Here is a 20,344-nt window from a genome sequence, read left to right on the forward strand (position 1 = left end):
CAGGAAGTGGCGGTCCAAAGTATGAAGCTGACCGAAAGAAATTGATTGTGGAAATACCTCAATTTCATACATCAATATTTACTTTGTTAAAACTTTTGAATATGTTCTGAAAAGGTTGCAGCCCGTGGCACATAGTATTTGGAATATGTATCCATTTCATCAAGACTTGGTGTTATATTGTTTGCCAACGTTGTCGGGGTCATCGGTTTGTGTTGCAAACAATTCACTTCCTCTCCGGTCCAGCTTGTCCAACAGATGGATCAGATTGCACATCAGCGACGATACAAACAGTTGAATGTGGTGGGTTTTTTTTTTTTAGCTCGCACTTGTTCCGATAATGTCAATGCAAACTGTTCAAAAGTCACAATCGTATCTTAACAAATGTTCCTGATGTGGCCCTGAAGCCTCCCGGCGCTGGAAAGGAACAGATGCAGCAGAGAGAGAGAGAGAGAGAGAGAGAAAGTGGTACCGAGTCGGAGGGAAACTGCTTTAAAAAACTTAAAAACTAAATCACCATTAAAAAACAGGAGCAGGCTGGAAAAGCGCTTTGTCTTGGGCTGTTTGGCCAGCAGCAGGTGCTTGTGGAACACATGGAGACGCGTTCCTTTTAGTGCCTTGCTCAAGGCTATCTTCCGCAGTGGTTTTGCGGGAGGGGGGGGGGGGGGGGGGGGGGGGGGGGGGGGGGGGGGGGGGGGGGGGGGGGGGGGGGGGGGGGGGGGGGGGGGGGGGGGGGAGTGAAGCACATTAACTTTTAAAAAGTCCCAGCAGATCCTACGGATTCGAGGTTTCCTGGAGCTGCAGGCCACTCGGGACGCGGAGCGTGACGCTGTTCCAATATCTACTCACTCTTTAACCGGGCCAATAAAGTCGTACAGAGCTTCAAACAGTGGAGGGCGATCGCGAGACAAAAAGGAACCCATGCGCCCTTGATATTAACTCTGGCAGGTACGTGTAGGTAGTCCTTCTTAAGGGCTGCAGCGTTGGCCCCCGAACTTTGCGACGTTGTCACGGCCAACGACGCGGTCACGCCGGGAGGCTCGGACCGTAGCCCGGGCGTTCCGCGAGAGGGGACCTGAAGGAAAGTTTGTAGACCGCTGCACATATTTGTCGCTTTTAATTTGGATCGAGGCGAGGGCAGCTCCTCTTTCCAAACACACACACACACACATTCCTGTGAGTCGGAGAGCTTTTGGTTCGATAAAGACTAGACGGGCCTCTAAGTAGCTTCCCTCGTCGTTATAGTCCCTGCAGCCTTCTCTATGGCTACGGCTGCTCATTTGTAAGTGCGGGATGTTTCCCCCCGGCCGTGGCTTCATCTTTTGTTGCTCCCACTGTTTGCCATTCAGTTTATGGGGCCCACACACACACACACACACACACACACACACACACACACGAAATCCCTCTCTCTCTTTTATTATGGGAATTCCAGGCACATGTGAGTGGCGCAGGGAGGCAGTCCAGATACCCCTCCCCCTCCAGCTGGTATCCCCCCCCCCCCCCCCCCCCCCCCCCCCCCCATTCTCATGGATTTCTCATGGGGCTGGAGCAGACGAAAAAGTGTGGAGAGGGAGGAGGAGGGGAAGAAGGAGAAAGGAGGAGGAGAAGGGAAAGAGAGCCCGGCTAATTCATCAATAATCTTTACCTAATCCCTCCCTCTACCCTTCTCCCTCTCACTTACTCTCTCTCTCTCTCTCTCTGCCTGGAGGCATTGAAGCAATACATCCATCCCCCGCCTCACCACACACACACACACACACACACACAGCCCTCATACTCACTTGCGTGCACACACACACACTCGAGTCTGCCTGAACACGTCCAGAGGGAGAGAGGATGAGTCGCGCTGCAGAGTGTTATTTCTTTCACCTCCGCATGTGTGTGTGGTGTGTGTGTGTGTGTGTGTGTGTGTGTGTGTGTGGTGTAAGCCGAGTCCTCTGTGGGTTGTGTGTCTCAGCTCTGACCGGGAGCTAAAATGGTGATTACAGACCCGAGACTAGGTGTGGCAAAGATGGGGCGGCGTCAAAGGCTTTTGTCTGTGTAGTTCCCTGCTCCAGCCCACCAGCCGGGAGGAGGAGGAGGAGGAGGAGGAGGAGGAGGCTCTGCCTGTCTGTCAGGGGTCTGTCCTGGAGCCGTGCACAGTCTGGGATTGAAAGAGCCGCTGCGTGGGGCTCCGCCACTCTCCAGACCGAGAGACGAGCACAAAGTTCAAGAAGCCCAGAAGAACCCCCCTTGTAGCCGGCCTTCAGGAGCGGGGCCAAGAGAGGGAACTGCCGGAGCATATTTATGTTTTTTCTCTTTCTCTCCACCCGCCCTCATTTATTCTTCTTTTTTGCGACACATGGCAAAGATTTTTCCTTAAGACCACACTCCTGTGGAGTGCCCGCTGAGTAGCACCACCAATTGAAGAGGCTTTTCTTCTGGGGGGGGGGGAATTCGAGAAGAGAGCCACTTGATTTTTGTTTTTCCTTTCCACACTTTTTTTTTTAGAGGATGAGATTTCAATGATAAAACCATTTGGAATATGGGACTTTTAACATGTGCTTTGGACCATGGGGACGTGCAACTCTGTGTTTGTGCTCAGCTCTGGCTACTTTTGATAAGTATGTTCACTCCTATTCCGTTTGTTCTCTGATGACGCTGATTTCGCTGTAGTGGTTGAGGCGCCAAGCTGTGTGGACTTGTTTTTTTTCTCTCAACAAGTGCTGTGCGCTGGATAAAGACATTTCTTATTTACTCTGCAATTTAAAGTTTCCTCGGTGTCCCCCGTGAGTTTGCCTCTTGGTCGGTTCTTCAGAAGAGTTTCTTGGGGAGTTTTTTAGATTCAATTGGGTGAAGCGCTCGGACTGAATGAGCTGTTACCTTCCAGAAGAAATAAAGATCGCACACCTCGTAAATGTGAACGTGTCTCACTGCATGGCCGCTGCTCGAGATGCTTGACACGGATTGGCTAGTTATCGTCTTGATTAGTGTGTGGTGACCTTTTACCCCCTCTTTCTCCCACAGCTCGCCAAGTAAGATCTGTACGACTTCCTGCTCATGCATCAGTCATTGACCAACTCTGTGGCATCTCTTTTTCTCTCACTGTAACTCTTGTTTTCTCTCAATTACTGTTAAACGCATTGATAAAAGGTCAAAAGGAGTCATCGTGATTGAAAGCCTCTTTAACCTCTCTCCTCTCCGTTCTGTCTTCGCAGCCCTCGCAGGCAAGGTCTTTCCCACCACCTCAGATGCCCTCCTCAGTTCCTCAGCGTTGACGGCCAGTCCTTCGCCACCCAACGTGTACCTGCCCGCCAACTTTAAAATGTCCAATGCACAACTGGCTTTCTTTTTGCGAGAGGCCCAGACCACAGGACAAACAGTTGGCGGCGGCGGCGGCGGCGGTGGCAAGAGCAGCAGCAGCCCCGGCGCTGGACACCCACTGCAGCGAGCTGAGAGTTTCGTGGTTTTCCAGACAAAAGACCTGCCTGCCATCAACATAAGCTTTGGGCCGTTTGCCCGAGACCAGGCCCTGTCCAAGGAGCTGCTCCAGCCAGCTAGCCCACTGGATATTCCCGGCCAGCTGACAGTCAACTGGAAGGTGCGGGCCTTCATTGTCCAGGCCCGGGTCTTCTCCAACAACCCCACGGTCCAGGTGTTTTTCTACATCGCTGGCCGCGACTGGGATGACTTCAAGGCTCAGGACAAGCTGCCCTGCGTCCGCCTCCACGCCTTCCGGGACGTCCGTGAAATTAAAACCTCCTGCCGCATGAAAGGCAACCTGGCGCAGTGCTTGGCGCAGCTGGACCTGCCTCCGTCCTGGTTTAACACCAACGTGGCCCCGCTGGGCCGGAGGAAAGGCTCCGGTGACGGGCTCTTGGACGGGCTCACCAGTGAGACCCTCCAGGCTGAGCTCTACTACACGCTGCACGAGCCCAATCTGGAAGGGGAGTGCAGTGAGGGCGCAGGTCACAGGGGTGGTGGCGCTTCCAGGGGAGAACCTCTGTCACAGCACCCCCTGCTGCGCATTGGGAGCATCAGCCTGTACCAGGCCAGTCAAGAGCAGCTGCTGGTGGACAAACAGCTAGACAAAAACATGTTCCTCAGGCTGCCGGAGAAGCCCCTGAAACCCGGAGAGACCCTCAGAATCTCCCTCTACCTGATGCCCAACTCCACTGTCGAGCAGTTCAGCCTCAAGTAAGTCTCCTTTACCATGCAAACTGAAGGCATGTTCTGTGAGTTTCTCCCTAAATGATCCTGTTCCCACCCTGAATGTCACATTTAATGTGTTTATATTCACACGTGGGCGGATGATCTAGCTGTTTACTTGCTCATGCTGCAAGTTTTCCTGTTTCCATGCAATCGTGTACACAAGAAATATTGATGAATAGATTATGTGGCCGCTTCCTGGTAGACCTCAACGCCAACGTTAGTCATTTCCCTCCAGTCATAAACCACAGTCTTATATCTCTCCTTATAATTATGCTCACACATAATCGCCTGCAATTTGTCCAAGGTTTATGCTTGAGGCAGTAAGAATGCATGCAAACAGAGCCATGCGGTATGAAAGCTGCATCTTGTAAAGTCCCCAGTTGACAGGCGCACAAGAAATATAGGATTTGCATGTCCAAATAGCCCAGCGTTAATGGAACAATTATCACAGCACTGGCTGGCTTCATTACCGTCTCAATATTCAGCCTGGTTCAAAGCGGCGTAATTGGATGAAGGTTATTAAGTAAAATATCAAAATTAATTGTAGAAATCTAATGATGGCACGAGACCGTAGCGTATACACGTAATTGTCGCCAATGTCGTGCAATTCCAGTTCTTTCAGTATGTTCTTGTGTTTTGGGCCGCAATGTCATTTGTGTCCGTTCTAGGTCTAGCGAGCCAAATGAGCATGTAATCACACATTTCATCCCTCTCATTCATTTCCCCTCCACTGAGCCAAGTGACGTGCCAGGAGTAATTAAAGTCAGGTGAGATAAAGTGGAAAAGACGGGGTTAAAGTGTCGCAGCGCTGTGCGGTTCAACCCCTCTGAAGTGATGCCGTATCGCTGAGAGATTTATATTTCTCTCTCTCTCTCAGGACAGGACTGTGTTGAATAATTTCCAGGGAACTGCTGCTCAAAGCAGTTTGTGTTTTAAAGCCCCCGACCTGTGTTTGACCAGGTAATGCTTGTGGATCACACATTGAACGGCCCCACTGCGGTACACTGTAGTGTTTCATGCTCGTCCACTTTTACCACAGAAGAGAACAAACTGAATCCACAATGTATATTTTTCTTTGAACTAATTTTACAACACATTTCTATGTAGTTATGCCTAAAGCAGTACAGAGCATGTTGCACTTCCAACTAAATAATAGCTGGTGCCCATAATCTGAGAAATATATATATATATAATAACCCTGATATTTTCATCATGTTCATGTTTCATCAAAATAGAACCTACCTACATCTCTCCGCCAAGGCCACCAAAACAATGCAAATCATGACAGCATAGTCTCCTTTGCAGAAGGATGATAGGTTGATGAAAATATAAGATTTATTCACAACATAAACAGACTAATGAGAAGCAAAACTACTTCAATATCATTCATTTAACACATGAAAATTAACTATTTTGACAGTTTTTTGGCAAATAAATATGCTAGATCCAGAATTGTTGGACACATTGATAGATATCAGTCCTCTTAATACTCCTGATGATTTTCATCAAGATCCATGAATTATTTCCTGGGAAATCTGCGAGGATGTTAAAAACCACCAAGTCAGCAATGTAAAAGATCCTAGATCTGCCCCTTTTATGGGATACGCCCCAGAACGTTTTGGTTCCTTCCTTGTCCCATGTCCCATCCCCTCCTACAAAGAAACAAACCAAGAAAACAAATGGACAGGGGTGAAAACACAACCTCCCTGGCGGTGGTCATTAACAGTTAGCTATAAAATAGCATGTAATCAGCTACTTCCATATTAATTGACTCCCGCAGAGCTGGGATAAAAGGAATCATTGAATTTAAAAGCATATGCATATGAATGTAGTCTAGATGTTTTCATTTTATTAGCATATAAATGGCAAACAGGCAGAAAACTGTGATGGTAGAAGTTAATCTGGGAACATTGTGTACAATCACAACCGTTTCACAATATTTTGTGAAATGCAATATTATTAAAAAAAAAGGTTTAGAAAAGGTCTCAAAAGAGATTTGGACACAGGGCAATACATGGCAGAACATACTACTCAACAGGCAGCCATTATTGGCTATCAATTTGCAGCCATCTTTTAATAATATATTATAATAATATATTTTTCCAGATTTTCTCAGAAACAGTTTAGTAGTTTCTGTCACTAGACCTGTGCCTCAGTCGGACCATAATGGCTGTTGCAGTATATAATATGTTAAATGTCTGAATTTGACCCTCTGTCTGAGGGAACACGAGGCTCAGCTTAGGCTCTCTGCACTTCTTCCCTCTCCTCGGTTGTCAATGCAATATTGAGAGAATAAATTAGTATTTTTTTTTGCCGAAAATTTAAAAAAAAAAGTTCTCTGCTCGTAGGCGTGACGGCAGTAGGAAGAATAGAAACAGGAGGAATCCATCACCCGCTAACTCAGGAATGGTGATGAAACACTCTGTAAATACGATTCTTGTAATTTTAACGGGATCTCTTGAAGACTTGCAGTGGATTAATTGAGCCTCGAGAACTCATTAGGCTGTCACTGGAAACCAGCAGGATTCTCCCTGAAGAAGTGGTTCATTAATGCTGATTCCCACTACTGTAAACCGTCTGACTGATTATGACACAATCAGTAAAAAAGAATAGCTAGGAACCTTTTTTGTACTTTCAAACAAAAGCAATTTCATTCTTTTTCTGCGACTTTGTGATGGCAACACTTTGCATTCACCGCTGGTAGTCGTGTCGTGACTCAATCAGAAAGCGAGCGTGGGTGATTGCGTCATTGTTTCTAAAAGTCGCAAATTTCTGCTCCTGCATATTAAGTTTTCAAACTAAAACGGGGCCACCAGCATTTCCAAAAAGTCTGCCGTCGTAGTGGCTTGAAAACTCTGAAGTGTACTCTGTGTTGTCTACCTCCCTACCTGAAGGATTAGGTAGGGGTATATCATAATAAAACTTCATACACTACTTTACTTTCGTCCTTTGGGAAATTACAGAAGCTCACAGAGTTGCGGTTACGAAGTGTTTAATCAAGAAGAAAGAAGCGCAATTTTGTGCTTTGGCATCAAAATGTCATTACATCCTGTCTGGCGATCACGGTTGCGTTGAATCGAGCCCTTTGTGGAATCCTGCATCTTAGGGAAGGTGTGAGCGAGAGTCAGCAGAGGCACTGGGAGTGGCTGTAATCACAAACTAAATTCATGATTTGAGCCTTTGGAGTTTCAGTTTGTGTGCATTTTAAAGATGCTCTCTTTCTTCCAGCCAGACCAGAGTGTTCACCATTATCCTTATCAAAGTCCCAACCCCCAGGAATCCCAAGCATTTGTCTTCACACTCTCAGAGCAACAATTGCACTCAAGACTGCCCGACTCCAGTGTCGGTCAGAATATCGTCCCACACAACACAGACAGAGTCTCTGTCCGACGGCGTTAGTGTTACCGACGCGCACCTCCATCAAAGATCCAGACGACAAACATTTTCATTAAGCCTGAGAACCGAGTGGTTTGACGGTGGCACGGTGTGACAAAGTCGCCGCATGGGTTTTGTCGTACAAGGGGAAGGCTTTTGTCGTGTGTCCCCTGCCTCTTGAAACATTTAGCTCACCGTGTTAGCATCCAGACAAACGGCGCAATTTCGGAGGCAGTCTGCCTCTCCGAGCGCCTCACAGGGATGGAAATGAGGAGTGATAAAACGTAAGAAGAAGAAGGGGCAGGGAGAAGAAAGCACAGCCGGGGCCTCCTGAGTGACTCGACTCAATAGGGTGTGAATTCAACAGTTCTGGAAGCCCACTGTCGAGTCGTCCATGCGCATTGAGGAGGATGATTAAAGATGCAATAAGAAGCGCCTTTAAAGATAAATCAGAGGGCCCTCCTCGTTCTCCTCTGACTCTTCGCTTTTGCCTTTATCACTCCCCCCAAGTTCTCCTCCTTTCAGTCATCCCGCTTTGAAGATGTTTGACTTGTTATTGCCGATGCCGGGAAAGACGGAGGACGGAGCTCAGGCCACTTCTGGAATCTGCCCTCGTTTTTCAACCGCGGCCAACAGCGGCACTGTCAGAACCAAGCATTGTGCTGTGCCTGCGTATACGTAAGCGAGTGAGATGGGGGAGCAGCGGCGTGTCAAATTTGGTTTCCGTAGTCATACAATAATAATATGCATAGCTGTGTTAAAAGTTATTCCAGGAATGCATTGCGTGTCCTGGTGCTGACGGATATTTATTTTCCTTACGATTCTCGCCATAACATATGGATATTTAATAACAATAGTGACTCCAGTTGTAGTCGTTATCATGCATTTGATTTTCAGAATGAAAGGGGGAAAATACTGTGTTGCACAGAAAATTACATTTTTACATTTATACATTTTGCATTTTTGGATGATTGGAACATTTACAATTTCAACAGAAAATCTAATTCATTGTGCAACATTGGACACAATAATCAGATGAGAAGTGCAGCACTGAATTAAGTTTTTAGGAAGGCTCATAGCTAAAATGCCTGGAAGATTCTAAAAAAAATCTCACAGGGTACCACATAGACTACACCATCATTAGGCCTCATATTGTCATATGTATTGAAAATTGGAGTTACTAATAGTTAGTGATACTGTCATTATGAGAACCCGCTTTAGATACTGGTTCACATTTCCTCCAATCCGTATCTTTTACATAATCCGTCAGCTTTACCCTTTTCCGTCGAGGGGAGATGTGCTAACTCCTCACAGAAAGACCCTCTTGTCCCGAAGCAGGAAATCTAAGGATCCCTAGGCCTTTTGCTGTGAGGCGACAGAGCAAACCACCGCACCGCTGCGCCGTTGCCACGTCGCTTAATTTACGACAATGTGATGCGAGGTGTCGCTTGGACTGAGGGAATTATCACCCGACTCTGCAGATTTATGATTCTCATTAGCACCCCCCCGTTTTTTTGCTCAATGTTTCAGTTTTCTGGCTCACAAACCCTGCTCTCATCGACCTCGTTTCCACTTGGAGCAGAAAGCTGTTAGTGGCGCGGGAAAAAAAAGAAATCCTTGATGACGAGATGAAGAGACCAGGTAGTAAACACAGTGGAGCATTTAGCAGCAACAGAGCCAGGAAGTTCTCTCAGAACTTGGTGACTAGTCCCGGATTGGACAAACAATGTTTACTCCACAATGTTCTCTAATGGAAAATATTGGAAATCAGTCACGTTTCTTGTTCTGCTGTCACTCAAATTTGCCTCAACATTACTCGACAACTTCTCCACTAACTTCTCCCAATATGCTTCTGACGTCTACACGGTATTATAAAACGGGTAGCTCAAATCAAGTGATCTGATTTGTTCATAGCCGTGGTATATTGAGCGTGTACCACGGCTATGCCGTCGAGTCAGATTGCACAGGTCCGTATCCCTCCGCGACTCAGGAAGTAACGACGTGAGTAGCGCTATGGAGTAGCTACGGAGTGAAGCTGAGGAAACTTACGACGCTTAAAGCGGTCAGCTCGAATGGCGTTTTGGCGTCCCGCCGAACAACGCGCCTTAACTGTTATATAATGGAGCGCATACCACGGCCTGTCGTGAGCTATTGCTTAAATATCTCATGAGTGAGCATCAACTGTCCGGATGCATTCATTAAAATGATGTAGTCCCCGCTCACTGTGAAATGATTTCTGATTGGCCCCGGAAGCCAAGCTGGGACAAACAGAGGAGTGCGGGTAAGCAGTGACAGTGACTGTGATGAAAGAAATGACACAGTAGGTCATTTTAAATGAGCAAAACCTGCTGTGCCTGCTGCTTTTACAATCTGACGGATCGTTCAGAAGTTACAGGGCGAAGCATGTGAGACGTTTACCGTTGTGTCTGCGTGGTGGGTCTGTTTGCCATCTGTTAGCAGTCGTACTGACATCATGAGCAATAACCTTGTTCCACGCTTCGCGGTTTTGAGCTCGACAGTACCAACTCGTCCAACTTTGGAACGAAAGCCCCAATGGGCAATTGATATGCCGATTGGAACTCTTCAAAGATGCGACTCAAGAGTCTCGCCGACACTCCGTCTCCTCCTCCGGCTAGATTTCACGCTGGCTAAATCTGTAGACGTTTCTCCTGGTGAAAGATCGCATAGTGTGTTGACGACTGCAAGACTGACGATCGCAAAGGCGGCGAGTCGTGTGCGGTACCGAACCGCGCGGCGATCCCAAAGACTTTTGAAAGTCGCGCTGTCTGAACTTGCACCAAGGGCAAGCCCGAACCTTCGTGCTGCTCTTTCAAATGAAATCCTAATTATTTTCTCGAGAACTCACCTTGCCTTTGCCAAGGGTTAGCTGCAGCTGGTGAACAGCCAGAAATATTGTGTCCCCTGTTTTATTCATTGGGAGACTTAGTTTCTGCGGAATATCAAAGGGTCACGTAAGCGGGCTTAATCTGAATAAGACTTAAAACTTGCAGCTGGGTCACTGCGTGCATGTGAATGAAGAAGTCGATGCCGAGCTGCCAATTTAGATTTTGGTGACTCATTGACAAAAACAGCGACGTTTTAGTACCCACACACACACATATTCATATTATCCTGATCTATGTGCAGGGTACAAGGCTTTGGGAAACAGTGAGGTACCCCCCGGGTATGACATGCAGTATTCAAATGCCTCGGCTCCATATTAAGGCTTGAGGAGAAAAAGCGCAGTGGGAGCCAGGGAGAGTGACCCACATTCAGCGGTAGTGGCTTCACCCCCGGCAGCTAGACAGTTGCTCACGCCTCGTAGGGAACGTAGCAGCTTTCTGGCCTCAGCCTCTGCTTCCTGCCAGCTCCGCCGCCGCCGCCCTCTCTCTCGCTCTCTCTTCGCTCCGCGTCCCACGTGTCATTGTCACTGTCATTTTTTTTTCTTCCCCGGACGCTTTGATGGGAGATGTCAGCCACCTCTCGCCCCGGAGCGAGCTCGCGTTCAGATCGTACGACTCGGGAAGTGATGCCTCCGCCACGGGGCCGTCCTGTCAGGACACATCCTGTGACGCGGAGGAGTCGCAGCTTCTCCGCACTCGTCTCCGACGAAGGAGGAAGGGGTCAGGAGCTTCCTGCCTTGCCTCCGAGTGCTTCCACTTCCCCCGATGGCCAAATTAAAAGGAGCCTCTCCATTGGGCCGTACTTGGAACGGGAAGTTATTTGAGGTCAAACAACAGAGGGGAAGGGGGGGGGGCATTTACCTTTTGTGAACTTGAATGTGTTTGGACCTCCTCTTAAAGGCCTTCGGCTAAAAGCGCTAAAGCACCATATGTGTTGAGACCTTAAAGAGAGGCTGTTTTTAAGCAGAAGTTGGGGGTTTTTAATGCGTAAAGAAAGTTGCGTGTGTCAGCTCTCTGTGCAGAAGTCTGCCTTTCCCACCAATAAAGACATGCGACGCCTTTATGAGCTTGAACAGTCGAGCTGCGTAACTTTGTTAAGGTTTATTTTATGGGCTTGAGAGGTTCTAAGTTTAGACCCACATATGCTGAGGCCTTGTTGATATGCACAGCATGTCATTTATATATGTATATATATACATATATATACATATATATCTAGTGCTTGGTGAGTTTTTTGCAACAAACAGTTAGACGTTCTATCTTTAAGTCCACCCACAGCCACACTGTCACGAGGGTCAAGCCTTCACCTCTAAACTCATTATGGAAGTTACACTATTAATCCTTTTTTTTCCACCCGACTGGAAATGTCACGGAGTGTTAACGTTATTAATTTTTTGTTGCCATGGAAAGTCGGGGGAGATCAATCGACCAAGAGGTTTATCGCAAACGAAAACCCGAGCACTATCACCACGACCATTCATCGGCCTCTTGGACCCGGCGTATTGTGAACAGACAGGCGTCGTTCGGAGCCGCATCACTTTCGTTGATGCCACTGAATGTCCCAACGTTTCCAAAGGAACCAAATATGGATATCTGAATAATACAGTAATGTGGGATAATGACTCCTAGAAAGAGCTGCGGAAAATTGTACAATCAGGGTTTTTTATGCTTTTTGTATCCCCCATGAACCACTTCATGAAACTTGAACGAACCCTGTCTGACAGCGTTAATTGTGCTGGACCCTTTTTTTTCCCGCTCCTACTTTTAATCACACGACGTGCGATTTTGAAACCGTATGTTCGGAGGGAAAAACTGCACAATTATTCCCACGGCTGGTTCTCCATATTCCGTCGTTGTTTCTTTTTTTTCCCTGAACTCTAAATTGCATCCATTAATCCATTTGAATTAACATAATGTAAAATACGACCGAGCGGAGTTAATTCAGGCCCTCTGCTCAGTTCTCCCGCGACTCGGTTTTGGGTTGTTTCTTTTGAACACTTTTATCAAGAGTTAGTCCACGGATTAGCGCTGAGAGCTCTGCAGAAATGTATATCATTATTTTGGCCATTAGATTGCATTAGGCTAATGGAAGCTGTAATCTCAGAGGTTAGGTGCGGCATACAAATCTCCACTTCGCACACGCCCATTTCATTATCAACTTCTTGTCGTTGATGTTTCGCGCCGTTGCGGCGCATTGATATGCTCACGTTCGCCTCGTGCTTCGGGGAAATCAGTCGATCAGACGTCTGTTGGTCTGAACTGATGGATGAACACAACGCGACCTGGGGATTTTCTCTTCCCTTCCCACTCTCGGTACAGTATTTGACTAGGGCCCGATCCCTCCTGCAGAGTGTCGGTTTTACCGAAGGAGCCGGAGAGACAAATTGACAAACGCTCAGAGCTCCTCGTTTCCTCGGTGTGTGCAGGTGAATCAAACGAGCAAGTCCTCAGGTATAACAAGTGTGTGTTCTCCCTCTTTCTCTTTGAGTGCACAGGCTTCCGTTAAAACGTCCTTTCATCTCTGTAAATTAATTTTCGCCGTGCGCTAAAAATGAAACCGCTTTTAAACCTGATGGAGATGCATTTCATCTGCTGCTGTTTTGCTGCAGTCTCACAGCGCGTACGTATACTGTACTTATATCTGCAGTTCAGCCCGAGTTGTCCTTCGCCTACACCTTTGTCTTGTTTTTGTTCAAAAAGGCTCGATGATGGCGACAGTGAAGGCAACTGTGTTTGGTTATAATTTTCCTCAGTACGAAAGTACGTGTTGCACCAAAATATACATATACTGACTTTTACTGATGACTGGTCACGGCTACTGTAATTATATTTCCACGGCTGATAATCTACAACCTGCTTTATATCATACAAGGGGTTTTGTACATGAATTATGGAATTGTTACAGTATTTTGGAGCTGGTGTCTTTAATCTCCTCGATTCACACTGCTTTTGTCTAATCGGGATTCATTCTGGTGAACTCCTAAGAGAACACAGTTTTTCTAAAATGTAAAAAAAAAAAAAAAAATCTTCATCTGGTCCAAGTTGATTTAATCTGACGTTAAAAAAAATATATAGTTCATTAATAATTGCAGGTTGGGGTTGGGTTCATCGGAAACTATAAATGAACCATAGATGTGAACTCTCTGTGGGCAGATGAGTCAAAAGATGAACTTCCTTTTAAAGCCAAGGCGGCGCCAGACACTCACAGACCCACGAGTGTCCCTGATTACCGGCGGCTCTGTGTGAAGAGCCCGTCCAAATCGCCCCTCACATCTGGGAGGAGGCCGATTAATTCATCAAGAGAAGTGCTTTTTGGCTGCAGACGCCGCCGCCGCCGCCGCCGCCGCCGCCGCCGCCGCAATCAGTTACTGGGGAAAAATCTGATGAGGGGGTATATATACCCGCCGGCCGGGCAGGTGACGCGCAGTGAGGCCTCTTGCCTCCGAGCGGTCATCATGTTTCTCAGTCAGCTCTGTATATCTGCCCCCCGCCCCCACCCCCCGCCCACCTCTTCCATTACATCATTTTCCTCTTGCACAAAGCAGCCGTCGTCCGACACACATACCTTCATGGGGTTATCGTCACAAACCCGCAGGGGAGACGGCGAAGATAGGCCATATTTCCCGCTGCAAGCAGCCCCCGTTTACAGTCCCTCTGCCTCCCTCTCTCATGTTGTCACAGGCAGAAGTGGCTGAGGTTTTATTACTATCGCTCCCTCCATCCCTCCCTGCTTCTTTTCTTTTTTTTTTTTTTTCAATGATGCTGGCCAACCGTTTTGCCAAACCAATCTGTCGTAATAAGTGCGGCGGCCCTGTCCGGCGCGAAGGCTCGCGTGTGCCCAGCAGGCCGCAGTGGTGTGGAGATGTTGCATCTTTCCACTGCAGCTAACTTCTGACTTCTTTTAACGATGCGCTCTGGGCCTTGAGTGACTTATGGTTGTTATTTTAACAAAAATCCAACCTTCGTTCGACCGAAAGATCAAGCGAATGCCGCCCCCAGAGCGGGAGACTCCTGGGGGGGTATTTTTGGATTCATTTGGATGTGTTTCCATCGATTGACAGAGACAGAAGAAAGTGTATCAACCGCCGTTGTGTTCACTGTAAACACCGGAAGGTTGGAAGTCACAACGCGGTCGAGCAGGGAGGAGCGAGAGCGGGTCGGTCACGAGGGCGCCGGAGCACTTGTGATAGAAACATGAACCCTGGCAGCGTTTTCTCTTCCTCTTCACTGCAACATAGTGGGAGTAATGCTGAGAGAATAACCAGTGAGGCAACGCGCTGACGAGAGCACACTCGCCAATCTCAATGGTGAAAACAGGATTGGCCTGATGCATATTCATAAAACAGCCAATCCGGGACAGCTAATCCAATGATTGTCAATGGAATGAATTGGCGGATGGTTTTTTTTTTTCCTTCCTTCTGGCGGCACAATGTGCCCGACGGGCCTCGTCACGTCTTCCGCGTCAAAGAGAGCGATATTCACGGGAGCGTCGGCGCCGATTCGTCACGGGATTCGAACCCAGCACCTTCTGGCTGTGAGGGGAAAGTTGAAAGTTGAAAGTTGAAAGTCGAAACTCCCACACGGTTTCTTTTCATTTTTGGATTTCAGGGAGGTGGGCAGCAGTGTAGCCCCTCAAATCCGCGGGTTAGATCCAGGGAGCGTGGAAAGGAGCAAACCCGACTAAAAAACGTTTCCCCGTTTGAAGTCGTCCGTGTGAAGTGGAGATTGGGTAACATAGCCAAGACGCACGCACGCACAGAGGATCCTCCTCGGCGGTGGGGTTTGTAAAGACTGTCTCTGTTTGCTCCTCTGCGGGAAGTGTTTTGTCTGAGAGAGCGGCTCGTCTTGTCGCGGCACTAGAAAGGGGAACGGAGAGAGAGAGAGAGAGAGAGACGGGGAACGCTGTTGTTATTTCAGGCTTACGTAAAACGCGAAGGCAGGCGCTTCTCTTCATTTCTTCTTGCCTGAGGAACTTGGTTTCACGGTTTGCCTACAGAATCTGCGTCGTCGCCAAGATCCACATGCATGAACCAGGGGGACGGACGAAGGGCAGAGAACGCGGAAGACGAATCCTGCACACTGACTCTCGTTGGGGTTCGGTAATATGACATTACTCGCGTGCCCCCGTGCGAGTACCAGGGGACGATTGAACGCCGGCAGTTCGCGAGACGTGGGACTGTCCTGAGAGTTCTCCTCCGAGTGCCGCCGTCAGAAGACGGCGAAGAAAACCATGAACAAATTGAGCAGAGTCAGTCGTCGTGTTGTCCTCCGAGGCCCAACAGTCCCGTTGTGAAACCTCATTAAAATCTGCTAGATCTCTTTATTTTTAATTATTTTGATCCGCACCAAATTACATCCACTCACAGATATCAGTCTCTTATTCTTCCCTGGGAAACTATGAGAAAGAAAAGCATATCTCGCAATGTTGTTAAAATTTGCCGGATCATAAATTGCATGGGTTCTTTCTCGGCCCACGTTCCATCTTTGTTTTTGCGGACGTTTGTTCAGTCAGTTGTTTTTTTGGGGGGGCGTAATCCTGCTGACGCACGGACGTGGGGGCTCGACGTGCTCGGCCCGAGGTAGTAGTGATGGTTCATCCGTCAGTGACGCGGGATCGGAGCAGAACTGTACTGCGATCGGAAAGAATAAAAGGGGGGAATATTCCTGTGACTAATATGTGAGGCGGTCAATAGGATGAGATGCTGGAGCGGGGGAATAATTCAGGCCTAATGGAAGCACAGAGCGTCGCAGCAGAGGAGGATACTTGACAGTGACCTGCATAAGGACGACCAGGCGGCTGTTTCCTAACTGCTAAAATGTATAAACCGCGATGAATTATGGCAATAAAATGAAAAACCGCTCAGAAAAAGACCTGCCGAGGAAAGCCCCTTGAAACGCAGCATCTCATTTTCAAGGAGGGTCCAATGACACGGATACAGACTTACAACCAAACATACAAGAGGAAAAAAAAGTTACCTAACACGTGTACAATAACTACACCCCCCCCCCCCCCCCCCCCCCCCCCCCCTCTGGGCGGTCCCCTCTGCAACAGTGGGACTCAGACTTACGCTACTTCCACTTCTCCTCCGTACTCCGTCAAATGACATCGCTGATCACCGTCTCCATAAGGAAACATATTAACTATGCATAAGTAACTCATACAACCCCACTTCAAAATCACTGAACTGTCCCTTTAAGAACGGAATCTGTTCGTACGGCTGCTTCTCGCGTTCCTGCAAACTAAGGGGTCCGTCGCCGACCGGTTTGATGAAGTTTCAACTACTCCGGTATTTGAATTTTGACTACAGATAATTCACCTGTCCGTCAAGATCGCCTCCGTTCGCGGCTCCGCCCGCCCACGAAGAAGAAAAACAGCGCAGAGAAACTCCGATAATCGGAGTGGAGGCTGCTCGGAATGAATCTTGACACCTGCAGTAGCCGAGAGCCGCAACCTCGAAAGGATCCTGCACGTTTAAAGCCATTTAGACGGCAGAGAACGGATTCATTCTTTTCCTTTTGAATAATGAGGGCATTCTTAATGAACGTGTGGAATATGCATTCGGCTCGTTGTCATGAATGCGCCGAACCACTTAGGCGGGAGTGGGCGAGATGTTTGTGAGGTGTTGAAGAGTTTTGCTAATAGGGTGTTTTGTGTGTGTGTGTGTGTGTGTGTGTGTGTGTGTGTGTGTGTGTGTGTGCGTGCGTGCGTGTAAGTGTCCTCCGAGTATCTATATGTCAGGATGATTTGGAGAAGATTGACGCAGGAAGCACCCTGATTGGTTGTTTTTTTTAAAAACATATACAGCCGATGTGTAGCTTCATGCCGCGTTCCCAGAATTAAAAAGACCCACCCTACTGTTTACACTGACTACAAAGACACTTAAAGGCATATATTATTCTTGTATTCAGATTCATAATTTTAATTTGGCTTATATCTGGAAAAAATTTTAAATGCTCTACTGTCCAGTAGGCACATTTACATACACAAAGCAAACTACTTTTAAAAATAAATAGATAGTGACGTTAGCAGCTTGTGTTGAGTATTTAAGGACCTGTTTGGCTTCAGAAGTGTGTTTTTTTAATCTTGACAATAGAGTAGAATATTACATACATTACATTGTAATGCCAATGCGTTTGGCGCATTCCCTTCTGGGATGACAAGTCAACCCGAATTTACAAAAAGTACATTTGTCCTCCCAGAATTACATATCCAAAACATGTCGGGGGAAAAAACGTAGAATAGACAATAGAATAGAGTAGATTTAGTCTTTATAAAATTTTTAATGCTAATGCGTTTAGCTTATTGCTTTCTGAGAGTTACAAGGTCAACCCTAATTTACAAACTGTCTATTGCCCTTTTAGGTATATTACATATACAATACATGTAGAGAATAGAATGGAATAGATAAACTTTTTCATTACATTGTAGTGCCAATGCGTTTGGCTCATTGCCTTCAGGGATGACAAGTCAACCCCGAATTTACAAAACGTATATTGCACTTTTCGGTATTACATATACAATACATGTGGGGGGAAAAAAGCATAGAATAGAGAATAGAACAGAGAAGAAGAATGATCCTGGAGGCCTGTGTTCCCTTGTACCAGTCAGCTGAACTCGATGGTAACGGCGTCTCGTCCTTTGACTCTGGACACATACTTTAGTTTGAAACCTTTTTATAATAGATGGAAAATCCTCGTCCTGACGGTAATTAGAGGGGGAGAAGAGACCCCCCCCCCCTCCCTCCCTCCACGCCATCCTGACAGGTGACTTGTCGTTCACTCACACATACACTACCTGCCACTGCTCCGGAAAAGGCTCATAGCTTAACCCCATTTGCATCAACCCCCCCCCCCCCCCCCCCCCCCCCCCCCCCCCACACTTTAATCCTCCCTGAGATCCCCGGGTTCGCAGATCACACAAAGTCGTATTTATTGCCGTGCAGAATCAGTTTTGACAAGAAAATCATCCACTTGGCTACGAGAGCTGACACTGACACTCCCGCTCGAGTCAAAGGTTTTTTCTTCTTCTTCTTCCCGTCAGCGAGACACCGCGATCGAGAGAGAGAGAGACAGAGTCAGACAAAAAGAAATAAAAGAATAACAGCCCCCAGCGGGAGGAATCCGATCAGCGATTAGTTTTTATTTCTGAAACTGTAAAGTGGCCGTGGAGACGTAAATGCACAATGATGGAGTGTCGGAATGCGAGAGGAAGGGAAATTGAAGATGAAGTGTTATCAACCTGCGCGAAGTCGTCACAGCGCCACAGTGAAACACAGGCGCCGGCGGCCCGACTCGGCCCACCGCTCCGCTGTCTGCTGTTATTTCCTGTGTCTCGGAAAAAAACACATTAATGTTCAGCTAATTTAGCCAAAAACTCATAATTTCGCATATTGCACATTCCCTAATAGCTTCATATGCGGCCGATCGTCTATCAGGCCATCGCTCAAAGAGCAGGGACCCGTTGTTTTTCGAGATACGAGGATTTGTGAATTCTTGGACGTATTGCCTCCAGATAAATATCCGGAATTCACCGCTCTCTCATAAAACAAACGCGGTCGCCAGGCGACGAGCCGAAACCCAGAAAAAGGTGTCCGAGTGCATTTGTTTTCGCAACATTAGCACTTCATTTACTTAAGGGAATTGCTTATGGTCGACCGACATGGGGGGGGGGGGGGGACAAGGTCCCTAACACCCTCTCGGCCCCCGTCCCTCGGGGCCCCCGGCGTCATCTGGTGTGGAGGAAGGCGAAGGAGGGATGGAGGGATGGAGGGATGGAGGGGTGGATGGGTGGAGGGATGGAGGGGTGGAGGGGTGGAGGGGTGGAGGGGTGGAGGGATGGAGGGATGGAGGGGGGGTTAGTTTGTGTTTACACTGCAGCTCCAACACCTGGGCCTCGGTGGGTCCGACCGCCCATCATGTCTTTTACAAAACGTCAAAGTGGGACAGGCGGTGGGACGGAGGGGAGACGGAGGGGAGCGTCTCTCCTCCACTGATTGAGATACTGCAGGTTTTTACCAAACGTCCTTTTTTAATTTTTTATTGCTGAACGGATCGGCCCCTTCATGTTGACTTTGTGTCTGACTGAAGTCGATGTACTGTACACACACGCGCGTGTGTGTGCGTGTTTTCGAAAGCGATCGTGATTGGCCACTAACCGGAAAATCAAAAAGTGTCAGGTTGCCAAAAGGCGGCACGGCAACATGTGACATGCATAAATGAACAAAGGGACGCACGTTGAGTTCCCTCAGAGTTCGCTCACTTTGTTTTTTTTTGCAGTTCCAGATAAAAAGTGAGCACATCTTTTTTTTCTTTGTGCAGCGATCAGCAGCAGTCACCTTCCTCCAAGCGGCGAAGCTGCAAAGTCTGGTTGAAGGCTCATTCCTCATCATGGTCATTAACAAGCCAAGTGTTTGAAACTCCACACTGCATCAGTGTGTGTGTGTGTGTGTGTGTGTGTGTGTGTGTGTGTGTGTGAGTGTAGGTGTGTGTGTGTGTGTGTACTTTGCCTCCGCGCGGATGGACGTGCATCTTGGTTCTCGCTGCCTGAGATTCTTTTCAAAAAAATTTTTTATCCAAAAATATTTTGATATGGACATTTTATTCAACTACTGTGCCTGATTGTGAGCCGCCTATCTACTATGACCACGGGGGGTGGGGGGGGGTACTTCTGTACTTGGCGCATGAATTGGGGGATGAAGTAATTTGTGACATCTTCCATTTATAGTGAATTATAGAATTTCATATATTCTCCAAAAACACACCTTCCGCGTGTTATCAGCCCAAATTGCTTCTACTCATCCACTTGTACAGCCTCTCTCAGTTTCACCACATCTGTTTCCCACAGGTCTTCACCTCCGTCCCCCCGTCCCCCGTCT

The 20,344-nt window shown here is 47.7% G+C and overlaps 1 protein-coding gene across 2 annotated transcripts in view; it reads left to right on the forward strand.

Annotated features, from left to right (window-relative positions):
* The window catches only part of tmem132e (transmembrane protein 132E), a 306,684-nt gene that overhangs the window by 209,654 nt on the left and 76,686 nt on the right, over positions 1 to 20,344 (forward strand). The window contains exons 1-2 of one of the 2 annotated variants that reach the window (XM_035626574.2): positions 2,119 to 2,603; positions 3,198 to 4,176. In XM_035626574.2, the coding sequence (XP_035482467.2) occupies positions 2,525 to 2,603; positions 3,198 to 4,176 (1,058 nt within the window). In that variant the 5' untranslated portion in view covers positions 2,119 to 2,524. Of the gene's footprint in view, positions 1 to 2,118; positions 2,604 to 3,197; positions 4,177 to 20,344 lie in introns of those variants that run through there. The other variant, XM_035626576.2, reaches the window with a different exon arrangement.

This window comes from Scophthalmus maximus, chromosome 2, assembly GCF_022379125.1.
Source record: "Scophthalmus maximus strain ysfricsl-2021 chromosome 2, ASM2237912v1, whole genome shotgun sequence".
Classification (NCBI taxonomy): domain Eukaryota; kingdom Metazoa; phylum Chordata; class Actinopteri; order Pleuronectiformes; family Scophthalmidae; genus Scophthalmus; species Scophthalmus maximus.